This window comes from Bactrocera latifrons, unplaced genomic scaffold (assembly GCF_001853355.1).
Source record: "Bactrocera latifrons isolate USDA-ARS-PBARC rearing strain unplaced genomic scaffold, ASM185335v1 scaffold_138, whole genome shotgun sequence".
Taxonomy (NCBI): Eukaryota; Metazoa; Arthropoda; class Insecta; order Diptera; family Tephritidae; genus Bactrocera; species Bactrocera latifrons.
The window spans coordinates 580,992-582,334 of NW_017534830.1; the positions used below are offsets into that span (position 1 = coordinate 580,992).

The 1,343-nt window shown below is 30.6% G+C and overlaps 1 protein-coding gene across 3 annotated transcripts in view; it reads right to left on the reverse strand.

The window, feature by feature from the left end:
• The window catches only part of LOC108965293 (unconventional myosin-Va), a 12,582-nt gene that overhangs the window by 1,147 nt on the left and 10,092 nt on the right, over nucleotides 1–1,343 (reverse strand). For all 3 annotated transcript variants that reach the window (XM_018927600.1, XM_018927601.1, XM_018927602.1), the window contains 3 exons: nucleotides 1,069–1,200; nucleotides 468–996; nucleotides 250–381 (listed from right to left, as the gene is read on the reverse strand). In XM_018927600.1, the coding sequence (XP_018783145.1) occupies nucleotides 250–381; nucleotides 468–996; nucleotides 1,069–1,200 (793 nt within the window). The remainder of the gene's footprint in view (nucleotides 1–249; nucleotides 382–467; nucleotides 997–1,068; nucleotides 1,201–1,343) is intronic.

The window sequence follows — 1,343 nt, forward strand, 5'->3', positions numbered from 1 at the left end:
CACCTTTTAAAAAAATAAAGCCTCAATTCATCAAATTCAAATATTTAAAATTTTAGTTTAAAATTATTTATCAAATTTGATATAGTAAAAAAATTGTATGCAGTGAACTTTTTTTATAAATAAAACTCAAATATTTAAAAGTTTTAGTTAAAAAAAACAAGAGTGATAAATTCAGGACTTTTATTTATAAATTTTACCCTACTGTTAAAAAAATCGTAATTAAATTCTTAAATTGAAATATATACTTACCTTCAACACTTGCGCCGTATTCAACGATGTGCACAAATCACAAATACTTTGAACATCTTGTTCGCTCTTGCGCGATTGCAACAACTGTGATACTTGATTCAGTGGCGCCAATGGTGCCAACACATCATTTGACTATGAAAAAATTAAAATGTTTAAAACAAATGAATATAAATATATATAATATTCGCAAACAATAAGACTTAATTAAGTGCACTCACCATTCCCTTGCTGCGCACCCAATCCTCAATATAACCCAAATTGTAACGTATGATCATGCCAGTCTCCCACATACATATATCACCACGTAACATTAAACAATTTAGTGCGACCGCACAAATGAAATACAACAATTGATGGAAAATCTGTTCTGAGTAACAACGATCTAAGCCGAAGTGTTGGAATTGTTTATAAAATTGTTCCAGGTGATTGATGAGCAGCTTCCAGGCAGCTACTTTACCATGCTCGGGTGATGACGTTGAATCCATTGAGGCAGTACGACCGCGCATACCTTGTACTTGCCGATTACGTTGGATTTCGTCATTATCGAGTATGGCTGGTACGATATAACGCTCCAATAAGGTTTGTATCTGCTTCACCAACACCTGGTATAAACTGATAATTATGTCTAATATTACGCGCCGATACTCGTACAGATTGAAATTCTTTAGTTGTTGTTGATTTTGTTTGTCCGTATTGAATTTAACATATTCCTCAACGTCACCATATTGTTTCAATAAATTGAGAAGTCTGTTGATGTGTGTAACCATAAAAAAAATTAATTAATTGTATTTTATGCATCAAATATTTATTGTTACTTACGTGATGGAATTGACCAACCAAAGTGAACGTATTTCGATTACATTTGGGTTACGATGTATTTTTTTGATTTGCATCACGAATTTGCTTAGCAGATCGCGTACATCGTCATCAGCATTTATAAGATCAGTATAACTGAATGAGGAGTTCGCATAAAAATTTAAAACAACATTAAAATAGTTATAAAAACATAAAAAAATAATAACATAAAAACAAAATAATAGAAAAATGTTCAAAAATTATTGTTATACAACATTTTAAGAAAATAGATAAAAATA